The sequence below is a fragment of the Bufo gargarizans genome, chromosome 6 (genome assembly GCF_014858855.1).
Source record: "Bufo gargarizans isolate SCDJY-AF-19 chromosome 6, ASM1485885v1, whole genome shotgun sequence".
NCBI classification, from domain to species: domain Eukaryota; kingdom Metazoa; phylum Chordata; class Amphibia; order Anura; family Bufonidae; genus Bufo; species Bufo gargarizans.
Window position 1 is genome coordinate 79,191,749 of NC_058085.1, and position 13,260 is coordinate 79,205,008.

Below are 13,260 nucleotides of genomic sequence, written 5' to 3' on the forward strand. Positions count from 1 at the left end.
ATTTCAATGGTTCTGCAAAAAAAACGGAATGTGTTCTGTATGCATTCCGTTTCCGTATTTCCATTTTTCCGTTCCGTTGAAAGATAGAACATGTCCTATATTTGGCCGCAAATCACTTTCCGTGGCTCCATTAAAGTCTATGGGTCCGCAAAAAAACGGAATGCATACGGAAATGCATCCGTATGTCTTCCGTATCTGTTCCGTTTTTTGCGGAACTATCTATTGAAAATGTTATGCCCAGCCCAATTTTTTATATGAAATTACTGTATACTGTATTTGCCATACGGAAAAACGGAACGGAACAACGGAACGGAAACGGAACCACAACGGAAGCAAAAAACAGATCTGTGAAAAACAGACCGCAAAACACTGAAAGGCCTCATGCACACGACAGTTGTGTGCATCCGTGGCCGTTGTGCCGGTTTCCGTTTTTTTTCGCGGACCCATTGACTTTCAATGGGTCCGTGGAAAAATCGGAAAATGCACCGTTTGGCAGCCGCATCCGTGATCCGTGTTTCCTGTCCTATTTTTTTCACTGCCAATGGTTCACGGACCCATTCAAGTCAATGGGTCCGTGAAAAAACACGGATGCACACAAGATTGTCATCCGTGTCCGTGATCCGTATCCGTGTCCGTTTTTTTCCTATAATTTCAATGGCAAACTTGACTTTGATTTTTTTTTCATTTTTCATGTCCGTGGATCCTCCAAAAATCAAGGAAGACCCACGGACGAAAAAACGGTCACGGATCACGGACCTACGGACCCCGTTTTTGCAGACCTTAAAAAACAACGGTCGTGTGCATGAGGCCAAATGGACATACTGTCGTTTGAAAGAGGCCTTATAATGACATTGGTTCATAAATTTTCTAAAATGTTTCACCATATTTGTGGAATGTATAGTTAAAGTTGGACCATCTTACACTTTGGGGGCATATTGCGAGGAAATGCCACCAATGTCTGATACTCACCTCTGAGACCCGAACCTATCTCTAGAACAGAGACTACAAAGTCCTATAGAAATAAACGGAAAGCACACGACGCACACGACGCAAGGGCGGTCACCTCTTCATGTAATGTATGTAAGATGGCTACCACATTCTCAGACTATCCTATACAGAGTGGCCTAGATTTACTAATCCTAAAGATGGCGTAAAATTAGACAGACTGTCTAGACCTGCACCAGATTTATCACAGACACTTTTCTCTGACTCTAATAGGAGCTATTGGTTGGCTTACTTTGAGACAGAATTTTACACCAGAATTGTGGTGCAAAATAGTGCATCTTAAAGGGGTATTCCCATCACAGACAATGTGCCCCCATTGTCTGATAGGTGAACAACGAGAACGGAGCGGGGAGAGTTGTGGCTGGAGGACACCACCACGCACTGCTCCCACGCTGCTCCCATACATACGCGCACCCCGCTACCATTCATTTCTATGGGGCCGACGGAAATAGACAAGCAAGCACTCGGCTATTTTTGTCGGCCCCATAGAAATGAATGGAGGGCGGCTGCGCATGCGCCCTCCACTACTTTCCCCGCTCTGTTCTCCATATAGGTCCTAGCAATATGCCCCCATTGTCTGTGATGGCAAAGACTCTTTAAGCCCTGCCACATTTCCTGCGAAGTCCCATCCCTTTCAGCCTAGCTTCAAACCTTGTCAAGCATGTCGAGAAAAAGTGTACAGACTAGTGTTGAGTGAAGTTTGGAAAAATACAATTCGGCTGCTTTGCCAAATTTCACAAAGAAATTTGCTTTGTGATGAATTACTTCGTCATGAAGCGCATTTGTTTGTAAGTAGCAGGCGCAATGATGGGGGGCGGCGAATGCACCTTCCCCCATCATTGAACCCCTCAGATGCCGCATTCACAATCCGTGTAGTGGACACCGCTGTCTCTGCAGCTCCGCTCTGATGGCTTTAGGACCACAACAGTTTTGTAGAAAAACACTTTTGCTTTGCCACAATTATTAAAACTGCAGCAAAAAAAATGAAAAAAAAATGACTAATCAGCAACGTACTTTTCACAAAATGCTTCATAACCTACGGATTTCCCAGCCTCTCGTAATGTTGGAGCTTATTATCTATGGTGAGGGTGCAGCATTAACCATGACTTGACATGGCCTCCACTGCTACGCTTCTTCTGCACTTGTTTTCCTTTTTTTGGTTGGCCTGGTTTTCACATTACATTACAGCTGATAGCAATACTGCATCTTATCTCTACACAACATATGCGAACAGTGCACTTGGGTGAGATCATTAGTGCTGGTGCTTATGTCAGAATGACAGATCTCATAGAGAGCACTGGGATCTCCACATCTTCCACAGGCCGAAGCCATGAAGGTGCATTTGATGTTGTTGACAGCCTGGGCCATCAGTAAGCAGCATTTCTTATTCATCTATTGTCTTCTGTTGTCTTCCTCTATACTGTCTCTATATTTACGGTAAAGCAGCCCAACAGGAGGAACATCTAGTGAGGAATATCAGCCCTTCTGGACATAGGAAAGTTCTCTTTAGGAGATACACAGGAATCTTCCCTTTTCCAATAGAATAGGAAAAGGTGATGTGCACTTTTCGCAAGGTTAAGAACGGGTGGATAGTCTCTTACATAGGATGTAAGTTCTTACATAGGATGTAGGTTCTGCTCTTTCTCCATCTTCTTGTAAGGTTGAGTTTCTGCAACTTTTTTAGCCCAAGGACCCACACAAAATAAAAATAAAAAGATACAGAAGAATCCACCAGGAGTGATAAATTGTGAATTGGTCATGGATCTTTTGTGTGATCTTCTACCTGTGTCATATTTCTTCTTCTATATACAAGAGGAGATTTATCAAGGAAGTTGCAGCAGTTTTCTGGCAATTTTTTTTTGTGTGCAAGCAATATTTGTATCAAAATTTGCAACTTTAAAAAAATAATAATCGCTGTTGCCACTTTTTGGACAGGTTTGGATTATACGCGCATTGCATTTTAATATTGATGGTCTATCCTCAGGATCGTTTGAACACCCCACATCCCTGCGAAAAGCGGTTTCAGAGTTTAGCCGATGCAGGCACTAAACAATTTGTTCCATTGAAGTCAATGGGAGCAGCACTGCAGTTACAAGCTCTATCACATCTATCAAAATGACCTAGGTGGTGGATCCCATTCAAAGTCCAGTGAACCCTGGTTGCTGCCTAGGCTTTGTCTGGTTCTTACTTCTATTTCTTCTTGCTTGCAGCTGGCATTGATGCCAACACAACGTTAGCAAACACAATTGTCACAGAGCACCATACAAGTCATGTTTCACATGCAGGTAAGAGACCTTGTTATGGTTGGCATAATGGTGGAAATGTAATGAGGAGTCAGAAATGTAAGGTCTAACAGATGCTGTAATGTGACTACTGACACTTATCTGGCTGATAGTGTTCATTTTAGGACATGGTCAGAGATCATTGTCAAGTATCAGAATAATGCCAGTGTGACACCTGAACCTGACTCTGACACGTGACCCTGACTATGACATCTGACATCTGACTCTGACACCTGACATTAATCTGATATGTATCCTGTCCCGGAGATGAGTCCAGCGTGAAGGAGCCCAGCACCGCCTCACATCCTCAGAATCTCATTCTTGCTCCCCGACGTCAGAAAGCTAGAGCGCCCTAATCTCGCGATGCGCGAGCTAGCGCATGCTCAGTTCCTTCCGTGAGGCTGATGCCAGCACAGGGAAGGAACACTATGAGGACACTGCGCATGTGCTAGTTCTCGCATTGCGAGATTACGGCTCTCTAGCTTTCTGACGTCGGGGAGCAAGGAGGAGATTCTGAGGATGTGGGGAGGTGCTGGGCTCCTTCACGCTGGACTCATCTCCGGGACAGGACACATATCAGGTTAATTTGTATATGTATAAAATTGTTTTTTTTTTACACAATAAAAGCACACAGAGCTATGGGGACTGGGTATTGCGGATGTGCTAGCGGCCATCTAGCAACCCATGTCCTCAACTCTATACCCCAAATCCTGGTGACAGGTTCCCTTTAGGACTAGCATATGAAACACAGTGGTCTTCTCTTACCCTATAGCTTGTTCATTCATCATCTTATGCCCCAGACTGACTCCAGGAGAATGTGGATGAATTTACTCCACCCACTTGATCATCATAGAGCAAGCTTACCTAGATAGCCATGGGCCCCGTTCAAAGTCCAGTGGACCCTGGTATCTGCCCAGGCTTTGTCTGGTCCTTACTTCTATTTTTTGTTGCTTGCAGCTGGCACTGATGCCGACACAACATTAACAAAAACCATTGTCACAGAACACCATACAAGTCATGTTTCACATGCAGGTAAGAGACATTGTTATGGCTGGCATAATGGTGGAAATGTAATTAGGAGTCAGAAATGTAAGGTCTAACAGACACTGTAATGTGACTACTGCCACTTATCTGGCTGTCAGTAGATGAGACTGCGTGCACCCCTATTATACATAGTAACATAGTACATAAGGCTGAATAAAGACATCTGTCCATCCAGTTCGGCCTATCATCCTGCAAGTTGATCCAGAGAAAGGCAAAAAAAAAACCTGTGAGGTAAAAGCCAATTTTCCCCACTTTAGGGGAAAAAAATTCCTTAGTGACTCCAATCAGGCAACAGAATAAGGGCGTAATCCGTGATGCGGCATGTACACGGCCGATGCCTGTATATTGCAGACCCGCCGTATGCGGGCCACAATACGGCCACGGAGGGAACACGGTTGTGTGCATTAGCCCTAACTCCCTGGATCAGCAACCCCTCTCTAGTAGCTATAGCCTGTAATATTATTACGCTCCAGAAATACATCCAGGCCCCTCTTGAATTCCTTTATTGTACTCACCATCACCACCTCCTCAGGCAGAGAGCTCCATAGTCTCACTGCTCTTACCGTAAAGAATCCTCTTCTATGTTTGTGTACAAACCTCCTTTCCTCCAGACGCAGAGGATGTCCCCTCGTCACAGCCCTGGGGATAAATAGATGACGGGATAGATCTCTGTACTGACCCCTGATATATTTATACATAGTAATTAGATCTCCCCTCAGTCGTCTTTTTTCTAAAGTGAATAACCCTAATTTTGATAATCTTTCAGGGTACTGTAGTTGCCTCATTCCAGTTATTACTTTAGTTGCCCTCCTCTGGACTCTCTCCAGCTCTGCTATGTCTGCCTTGTTCACAGGAGCCCAGAACTGTACACAGTACTCCACGTGTGGTCTGACTAGTGATTTGTAAAGTGGTAGGACTATGTTTTCATCACAGGCATCTATGCCCCTTTTGATGCAAACCATTATATTATTGGCCTTGGCAGCAGCTGCCTGACACTGTTTTTTACTGCTTAGTTTGCTGTTCACTAAAATTCCTAAGTCCTTCTCCGTGTCAGTGTTACAGAGTGTTTTACCATTTAGTATGTACGGGTGACTTGCATTATTCCTTCCCATGTGCATAACCTTATATTTGTCAGTGTTAAACCTCATCTGCCACGTCTCTGCCCAAGCCTCCAATCTATCCAGATCCATCTGTAGCAGTAAAGTGTCCTCTTCCGTGTCAATTACTTTACACAGTTTAGTGGCATCTGCAAAAAATTATATTTTACTATGCAAGCCTTCTACAAGATCATTAATAAATATATTGAAGAGAATCGGGCCCAATACTGACCCCTGAGGTACCCCACTAGTGACAGTGACCCAAATCTGAATGTGTACCATTAATAACCACCCTCTGTTTTCTATCACTGAGCCAGTTACTTACCCACTTACAGACGTTTTCTCCCAGTCCGAGCATTCTCATTTTATATACTAACCTTTTATGTGGTACAGTGTCAAATGCTTTGGAGAAGTCCAGATATACGACATCCATTTATTCGCTGCTGTCAAGTCTAGAACTTACCTCCTCATAGAAACTGATTAAATTAGTTTGACATGACCGATCCCTGACGAAGCCATGCTGATACAGATATTAAACTTACCGACCTATTGTTTCCAGGCTCTGTTTTTGGACCCCTTTTGAATATTGGCACCAGATTTGCTATGCGCCAATCCTGTGGAACACAGGTATAGAGTCATTAAATATCAGAAATAAGGTTCTGGCTATGACATTACTAAATTCTCTTAGGATACGGGGGTGTATTCTATCTGGTCCCGGCCATTTGTCTATTTTAATCTTTTTAAGACGCCGCTGTACTTCTTTCTGGGTCAGACACGGCACTTTTAATAGAGAATTTACTTTTACATTCTGCATTTCATCTGACAGTTTATTTTCCTCAGTGAATATAGGTTACTAGTGTTGAGTGAGCATGCTCGGCCGAACACTAGTGTTCAGCCGAATACCGCGTGTGCTCGAGCACAATGCTCGAGTCTCCTCCCCGCACATTTGCAGTCAATAAACGTGCAGGTAAGTACTGCCATTCACTGTAGTGCCGTAGCCATGTTGGCTGCTGGCATTACAGTGATTGGGTGGCCGGAACGCGTCATCGGGTGCTATATAGCACCCGATGACACGAGTTCGGCTCAATATTAGTCAGGGAGAGCCGGAGAGCAGAAGGGAGAGAGATTATAGGGATTTAAATAGCAATATTTTAGTTTTTATACTTGTTATAGACCCAAAAGTCCTTTTAAGGACTCTTGTATGTGGCAGCAATATCTATTTTTAATGCAACATGCACTAAAATTGCTAAAACTTGTTAGAGACCCAAAAGTCATTTTAAGGACTATAGTTGTATCAATATATTTTAAGTGCAACATGCGCTAAATAGCTTGCAATTGTTTGGCCGCTGCAGACAGCGACATTATCTGCGCTAAATCTCCTGTTTAACGTGTGCGCAGCCTAAAAATATCAGTGACATCCAGTGTACTTTTTCCGTAGACGGAGTCTGCTGCGGACAGTTACATTACCTGCATTACATCTCCTGTATAACGTTTGCGTATCAGAAATATCACTGACATTGTCTATTTTTTTTGCTGCTGGTGGCAGCGATATTACCTGTGCTACATCTCCTGTATAACGTTTGCCCATCCTAAATATCAGTGACATTAATTCAGTGTAATTTTCTATTAGCCGGTTGTGACAGCGACATTACTTGCGCTATACCTCCTGTATAATGTTTGGGCATCCTAAATATCAGTGACTTTCATTCAGTATCATTTTGTATTAGGCGGTGGTGACAGTGACATTATTTGCGCTATACCTCCTGTTTAACGTGTAAGGGACGTGGAAGTGGCCGTGCTGCTGATGGTGCACGTGGCCCTGTGTGCTGTGAAACTGTGCCTGCTGCCAGAGCACAAGAACCACACTCATCCACGATACCTAGCTTCATGTCCCAGTTTGCAGGGCGGCACAGGACACCACTCTTGAAGTCAGACCAGTGCGACTAGGTGGTCGGTTGGATTGCAGCAGATAATGCTTCCAGTCGGTTAAGCACCACCCTGTCTTCCACAAAGTCCAGTCTCAGTAGCCAAGAGTCTGGTCAACAGAATCCTCACCCTGATACTCCTTTCACTCACCATGGAGAGTCTTGGCAAACAAGTGATCCCACACTCGGATATTCCGAGGAGCTCTTTTCATCGCCATTCCTTAATTCGGTCCTTTCGCCAAGCCCGCTTGAAGAGGGACATGAGGAGATCTTGTGCCCTGATTCCCAAACTCTGGAGAATCTAGTCAGAAGAAGATGACGGTGGTGAACGGCAATTAGTGTTTCATGAGGTGGATGATGATGATGATGATGAGACACAGTTGCCAATAAGTCAACCACAATAAGTGTCTCAAGAGGTTCCTGATGAGGATGAGACACAGTTGTCAATAACTGAGATTGTTGTTAGGTCAACAAGTCAGGAGGATGACCAGAGTGAGGAAGTGGAAGAGGAGGTGCTGGACGATGAAGTCACTGATCCAACCTGGGAAGGTGGCAAGCTGAGCGAGGGCAGCAGTACAGAGGGGGAGAGATCTGCATCACCGCAACAAGCTGGAAGAGGCAGTGGGGTGGCACAAGGGAGAAGGTGGGCCACACCAAACAGGCCCGCAACTGTTCCCCGGAGCTCCCCCTTGCGGAAATTTCCCTTGCCAAGGGGTAGGTGTTCCGCAATCTGGCACTTTTTTTAGGAAAGTCGGACGATAAAAGAATTGTCATTTGTAACCTGTGCCGTACCAAAATGAGCAGGGGCGTGAACACTAGCAAACTCACCACCACCAGAATGATCTGCCACATGGCATCAACGCACCCTAATAGGTGGGCCGAACGCCTGGGTCCACAACCAGTGTCTGCGGGTTACACCACTGCCTCCTTTTCCCCTGTGTTACATGCTGGCCAATCCCCTGTCCAAGACGCAGGCCCGGATGCCTCCCGCCATGCACCTGGACCTTTGCAAGCACCATCAGCTAGCACATACACTTCTGTATCCCAGCGCAGCGTACAGATGTCTATATCCCAGGCCTTTGAACTTAAGCACAAATACCCAGCCACCCACCCACAGTCCATAGCACTAAATGCCCACCCTTCCAAATTGCTGGCCCTGGAAATGTTGCCATTTAGGCTTGTGGACACTGAGGCTTTCCGCAGCCTGATGGCGGCGGCTGTCCTGTGGTACTCTGTCCCCAGCCGCCAATATTTTTCATGGTGTGCAGTCCGAGCCTTACACCAGCATGTGTCCCGTAACATCACCCGTGCCCTGACCAACTCAGTTATTGCGAAGGTCCACTTAACGACTGAAACATGAACAAGTGTTTTTGGCTAGGGACGCTACATTTCCCTGACGGCACACTGGGTGAACGCTGTGAAGGCCGGGAGCGAGTCGTACCCTGGGATGGCACAGGTGCTACCGACCACAAGGATTGTGGGCCCTACTTCCATCAGGTTTTCCGCTGCCACCTACGTTAGTGGCTGCAACCCCCCTTCTTCTCCTCCGCCTCCTCCTCTGATTTATCATCTTGTAGCACCAGTCAGCCATCAGTCAGTAGCTGGAAGCAGTGTAGCACTGCAGTGGGGAAGCGGCAACAGGCCGTGCTTAAACTTATTTGCTTAGGTGACAAACAGCACACTACTGCAGAGCTGTGGCAGGGGATAAGGGACCAGACTGAGCTGTGGCTCTCGCCAATCAACCTACAACCAGGCATGGTTGTGTCTGATAAAGGCCGTAACTTGGTGGTGGCTTTGGAGCTCGGCCAGCTCACACACATACCATGCCTAGCCCACATGTTCAACCTAGTGGTGCAGCGTTTTCTCTGAACCCCAATTTATACAAATATATGTATTGGACAAATCAGTGTTCACCATGATGAATGGGTATGTGCAGGCACTCTTATCAGACCACATTTAAAGAGAACCTTTCATGGGTCCAGACTTTGTTAACTATTTAGCAGGACATGTAGAGCGGCGCCCAGGGATCTCCCTGCACTTAATATTATATCTGGGCGCTGCTCCGTTCGCCCGCTGTGGCCCTGTTACCGTCTGCTGAGCTGTATGCTAATTACTACTATCTTCGCACAAGGGAGGAGACATCAGCTTCTGTCCCTGGGCGTTCCTTCTCCCTGCGCTGCGTTCTGCGCGGCGATTGGACAGCGCTACAGCCAGGAAGAAGGAACACCCAGGGATAGAAGCTCATGTCTCCTCCCTTGTGCGAACATAGTAGTAATTAGCATACAGCTCAGCAGACGGTAACGGGGCCACAGCGGGCGAACGGAGCAGCGTCCAGATATAATATTAAGTGCAGGGAGATCCTTGGGCGCCGCTCTACATGTCCTGCTAAATAGTTATCAAAGTCCGGACCCATGAAAGGTCCTCATTAACCGCCTCCGGACTGCCTAACGCAGGATTGCGGTCCGGAGGCGGTCGATTCATTCTTCCTTGACGCGCACACAGGAGCGCACGTTTACAGGAACGGCAGGTAAACGAGTGCATCTACAGCCTGCCAGCGGCGATCGTTCGCTGGCAGGCTGTAGATGCGATTTTTTAACCCTTGAAAGGTATACCAGACACTGTTTTGTTAACAGCGTCTGATATACCTGCTACCTGGTCCTCTAGTGGTCCCTTTTGCTTGGATCGACCACCAGAGGACACAGGTAGCTCTGTAAGTAGCACCAAACACCACTACACTACACCCCCCACCCCCTGCCACTTATTAACCCCTGATCACCCTATATAGACTCCCTGATCACCCCCCTGTCATTGATCACCCCCCTGTAAGGCTCCACGGATCTGCAAAACACATACAGACGTCTGAATGGAGCCTTACAGGGGGGTGATCACCCCATATAGACTCCCTGATCACCCCCCTGTCATTGATCACCCCCCTGTAAGGCTCCATTCAGACGTCCGTATGTGTTTTGCGGAATTTTTTTTTGTTGTTGTTTTTTCTTACAAAGTCTCATATTCCACTAACTTGTGACAAAAAATAAAATCTCACATGAACTCACCATACCCCTCACGGAATCCAAATGCGTAAAAATTTTTAGGCATTTGGATTCCAGACTTCTTCTCACGCTTTAGGGCCCCTAAAATGCCAGGGCAGTATAAATACCCCACAAGTGACCCCATTTTGGAAAGAAGAGACCCCAAGGTATTCCGTGAGGGGCATGGCGAGTTCCTAGAATATATTTTTTTTTTACACAAGTTAGGGGAAAATTATTATTTTATTTATTTTTTTCTCTTACAAAATAATTTTCCGCTTACTTGTGTAAAAAAAAATATATTCGAGGAACTCGCCATGCCCCTCACGGAATACCTTGGGGTGTCTTCTTTCCAAAATGGGGTCACTTGTTGGGTATTTATACTGCCCTGGTATTTTAGGGGCCCTAAAGCATGAGAAGAAGTCTGGAATCCAAATGCCTAAAAATGCCCTCCCAAAAGGTACTCATTGGAATTTGGGCCCCTTTGCGCACCTAGGATGCAAAAAAGTGTCACAGATGTGGTATCGCTGTACTCGGGAGAAGTTGGGGAATGTGTTTTGGGGTGTATTTTTACATATACCCAAACTTTGTGTGAGAAATATCTCTGTCAAATGACAACCTTGTATAAAAAAAATGGGAAAAGTTGTCTTTTAGAGAGATATTTCTCTCACCCAGCATGGGTATATGTAAAAAGACACCCCAAGACACATTGCCCTACTTCTCCTGAGTACAGCGATACCACATGTGTGACACTTTTTTGCAGACAAGATGTGCAAAGGGGCCAAAAGTCCAATGAGTACTTTCAGGATTTCACAGGGCATTTTTACGAATTTGGATTCCAAAGTACTTCTCAAGCTTTAGGGCCCCTAAAATGCCAGGCAGTATGAATACCCCACATGTGACCACATTTTGGAAAGAAGACACCCCAAGGTATTCCGTGAGGGGTATGGTTAGTTCATGTAAAATTTTATTTTTTGTCACAAGTTAGTGGAATATGAGACTTTGTAAAAAAAAAAAAAAAAAAAAAAAAAAAATCATTTTCCGCTAACTTGTGACAAAAAATAAAATCTTCCATGAACTCACTATGCCCATCAGTGAATACCTTAGGGTGTCTACTTTCCGAAATGGGGTCATTTGTGGGGGGTTTCTACTGTTTGGGCATTGTAGAACCTCAGGAAACATGACAGGTGCTCAGAAAGTCAGAGCTGCTTCAAAATGCGGAAATTAACATTTTTGCACCATAGTTTGTAAACGCTATAACTTTTACCCAAAGCAATATATATATACACTTATTGCATTTTTAAATCAAAGACATGTAGAACAATACATTTAGAGAAAAATTTATATAGAAATGTAGTTTTAATTGAAAAATTTTACAACCGAAAGTGAAAAATGAAGTTTTTTCGTTAAATTTCGATTAATAACAAAAAAAAGTAAAAATGTCAGCAGCAATGAAATACCACCAAATGAAAGCTCTATTAGTGAGAAGAAAAGGAGGTAAAATTCATTTGGGTGGTAAGTTGTATGACCGAGCAATAAACGGTGAAAGTAGTGTAGTGCAGAATCGTAAAAAGTGGTCTGGTCATTAAGGGGGTTTAAGCTAGGGAGGCTGAGGTGGTTAAAGGGCTTTTCCAGGATTACTATGGTTTTTAACAGATATCATATAGTTGCTTCCCTCATGTACATCTTCCCCATGGTTTTTTCAATTTAGACCTTCTTGACCTGTTTTCACCATGAAAACCAATCCCTCTGGTTTGTTTCCATCCTGTATGTAGCACTTCATGTTGCTGCATCCAACCAAACCCATGATGCACTTCTCCTTTCTCTGCCACAGGTACAGCCCCGCCCAGCTAGTTTATAGCCCCTCCCTCCCAGCTAGTCACATAGACTCCTCCATACCTCCCAACTTTTACAAAACCCAAGGGGAGACGTCACCAGCTGCACACCTAACGTGTTGGGCAAACATTTTTGGACAATAAGTCACAGCTCTAACTCCACCCAATGTCTATGTATACATGCCCCGATCCTGCCCATTTCCTTTAGTGCCCCCACAGTAGATATACCCCCCTTAGTACTCCAACTCAGGATTGCCCTCTTAGTGCCCCCACACAATAGATATGCCCTTTGACTGCCCCCAAATAGTAGATACACCCCCTTAGTGCCTCCACACACAGTAGCTATTCCCCTTTAGCGCCCCTTAGTAGTGCTGGCCCCTGTATTCTCAATAAAATAAGAAAAATAACACCTAGCCACGTTCCCCAGCGAATGTAGCTCATCCTGCTCTCCCCTGCAGCAGGCCTAATGAAGTGACATCATCGTGCCTGCTGTGCTGAGTGCAAGACCGCAGAGGCCGGGAGTTGGTCATTGTTTCTTGGCCTTGGCGCTCTGTTATTCCACCCACCAGGCGCGATGACGTCACCGCACCAAGCCTGCTGGGGACACATCGGCTGCCAGTTGAATGGCGGAGCGGGGAGATGTTGGCTCCCTGCTTCACCATTCTGTTCAACTGCCTTTGTGTCCTCAGGATGCAGAGACAGTTGAGAGTGGGACATGCCACCACCATTCCGGCACTGCAGGACAGCCAATGAAATCTAGGAATGTTCTGCTAGATCTGGGGGTGTTGGGAGGTATGAGTCCCCTATCACTGACAATTTTTCTGGTTCAACATGCCCAAGGAAATAACATCACAGGGAATAAGAAAGAGCAGCATGGACATGGTCATGTGATCACAGCCTAGAACAGATGATAGGAGCAATAAAGGTAAAAGAAATGCATTACATATTATTTTAAAGGATGTTGATGCAAACCAGAAAACCCCTTTAAGGGTAGAGGGAAGCCACATAGATAATCTGAATAACTAGGTAAGGATGGAGCAGAA

General features: G+C 45.3%; 1 protein-coding gene across 6 annotated transcripts in view; it reads left to right on the forward strand.

Moving 5' to 3' along the window:
* The first annotated feature begins 2,218 nt into the window (after window positions 1–2,218).
* Window positions 2,219–13,260, forward strand: part of LOC122940015 (hyphal wall protein 2-like) — a 30,652-nt gene continuing 19,610 nt past the window's right edge. For 4 of the 6 annotated variants that reach the window (XM_044296306.1, XM_044296308.1, XM_044296310.1 and 1 more), the window contains exons 1-3: window positions 2,220–2,375; window positions 3,216–3,290; window positions 4,245–4,319. In XM_044296306.1, coding sequence (XP_044152241.1) covers window positions 2,336–2,375; window positions 3,216–3,290; window positions 4,245–4,319 — 190 coding nt within the window. In that variant the 5' untranslated portion in view covers window positions 2,220–2,335. Of the gene's footprint in view, window positions 2,376–3,215; window positions 3,291–4,244; window positions 4,320–13,260 lie in introns of all 6 variants that reach the window. The other 2 variants (XR_006390226.1, XM_044296309.1) reach the window with 1 other exon arrangement.